Here is a 1,784-nt window from a genome sequence, read left to right as displayed (position 1 = left end):
TGAGCAATCCTGACATCTCTGAGGTGGTTCGTCGGGTGAATGGGGCAAGGGATCAGTCAGGGTCAGGGGTCTGCAGATGACAGTTTCAGGCCAAGGCTCTGCTTAGCTCAGAGGGGCAGAAAGCAGGGACAGCATCACTCCCCACCCGGGGAGCCACGCTCACTGAAACCTTATTGACACCAGTGGCAGCAACTTGCCCAGAGAGCTAGCCACTGCTCTGGCTCAGAGGGCCCCCTGCAAAGCACACTGACAAGAAGGGATCCCTGTGTTCCTCCATGGGGACAGGCCTGTCTTCTCCTTTTCAGATGAATGTAGTGGAACCAAGAGGGGAGGACCCAGTTGATTGAGCTCTGGCCTCCGGGACTTGAGGGGCTGCTGCTGGCCCCTGAATGGGAGACGCTGGGTTCTCTGCTTTCCCCTCCCACACAGGCTGCTCCTGTCCTGGGCTTCCCAGCAGTGGAGTCTGCAAGTGCCTAACTCAGGCTGTCCCAGAGAGGCAGAAAGAGCTCCAGACAGCATAGGGAAAGGTCGTGTCTTCCCACACCACCACACAGAGTAGACACTGCTGCTCTGGAAACCATGTGCTTTATTGGGAACCTCATTCTGAGGGAACTTCCCTCCCCACCCTGGGTTGTAGAAAAGCTGCAAACCATGTGGTTTGGTACAAGGCAATGGCGAAGGGACTGCGGGAAACCCGTACCACTGGGGCCCTTGTCCTCTGGGCCTCAGACTTCCCTGCTCATCGGAACTCTTGGCCGAGCTCCTGGGTTGTCCATCTCAGCCCTCAGCATCTCCCTCAGCCAAGGAGTGAGGAAGTGGGTATGGAACAAAGGTCAGGGTCCCAATCCAAGGCCCAGGGCCTCTGTCCCCCACCTAGGGCCTGCTGGACCCGATGGCCACGGCCCTTCACGTCCTGAGAGCCCTGTTGCTCTGGGTGCATCTCAGCTCCCGGATGAGGAACTGTGGAGGGTGGGACACCCTTGTGCACAGGTGGGTGGGTGGGGCAGGGACCGCCCCTGGCCAGCTGGCCCGGTCCCTCAGTACAGGTCTGCAAAGGGCTTGGAGTAGTTGAACATCAGGTAGTCCATGTAGTAGAAGTCGTAGGCGCGCTGGCGCTGCAGGGCCGAGAGCTGCGCGAAGTATTGGCGGGTGATCCGGGCGGTGGTCCGCGCCTCCTGCGAGTGCCGGTCCTTGAACCGGGGGAAGGTCAGGTTCCGCGGCGCGTGGATGAGGCTCAGGAAGAAGTTGGCATCGTCCTCCATGCTCTCGAACTTGCCCACAAAGTCATAGTCGATGAGGCAGGGGCTGCAGAGCCGGCTGACGTGGTCCCAGTGGATGTCCATGCCCACCGGCCGGTGCACGTCCAGCAGGTACTGCACGAACTCGGGGAAGCGCACCCCGGAGCCCGTCCGCAGGGCCTCCCGCGAGGCGTTGGCCCGGTACCGGGCCAGGATGGCCTTGCCGAAGACGGGGTGATAGTAGCTGTTGGGGTGCTCGAACTTGTCGCGGAAGGCAGACACCAGCCGCTCGAAGGGCTCGCGCACGAAGAGCATCTTGGTGTAGGTGGCGAGGCGGTGCAGGATGCCCTGGCGGTCGAAGGTGTCCAGGCGCCTGAGCGCGCCGCCGTAGTGCACCGTGTTGTGCTGGATGTCGGCGGTGGACCAGGCCAGCCCGGCGAGCACCATCAGCACCCGCTTCCAGTTGGAGCAGCCGGCCTTGGGCACCTCGCAGTAGAGCACGCGGTGGCGGTCCTCCACGAAGATGCGCGACACGTGGCGGGGGGT

At 62.3% G+C, this 1,784-nt stretch overlaps 1 protein-coding gene across 1 annotated transcript; it reads right to left on the bottom strand.

Moving 5' to 3' along the window:
• Positions 1-566: 566 nt before the first annotated feature.
• On the bottom strand, positions 567-1,778 carry CHST8 (carbohydrate (N-acetylgalactosamine 4-0) sulfotransferase 8). The gene has a single exon (XM_008564894.1). The coding sequence runs from the start codon at positions 1,683-1,685 to the stop codon at positions 1,038-1,040; it is 648 nt and encodes a 215-aa protein (XP_008563116.1). The 5' UTR covers positions 1,686-1,778; the 3' UTR covers positions 567-1,037.
• Positions 1,779-1,784: the final 6 nt, after the last annotated feature.

The sequence above is a fragment of the Galeopterus variegatus genome, unplaced genomic scaffold (assembly GCF_000696425.1).
Source record: "Galeopterus variegatus unplaced genomic scaffold, G_variegatus-3.0.2 Scaffold25037, whole genome shotgun sequence".
Taxonomy (NCBI): Eukaryota; Metazoa; Chordata; class Mammalia; order Dermoptera; family Cynocephalidae; genus Galeopterus; species Galeopterus variegatus.
The sequence above is the reverse complement of the archived record's forward strand: the minus strand, read 5'-3'. Positions and strand labels throughout refer to the sequence as shown.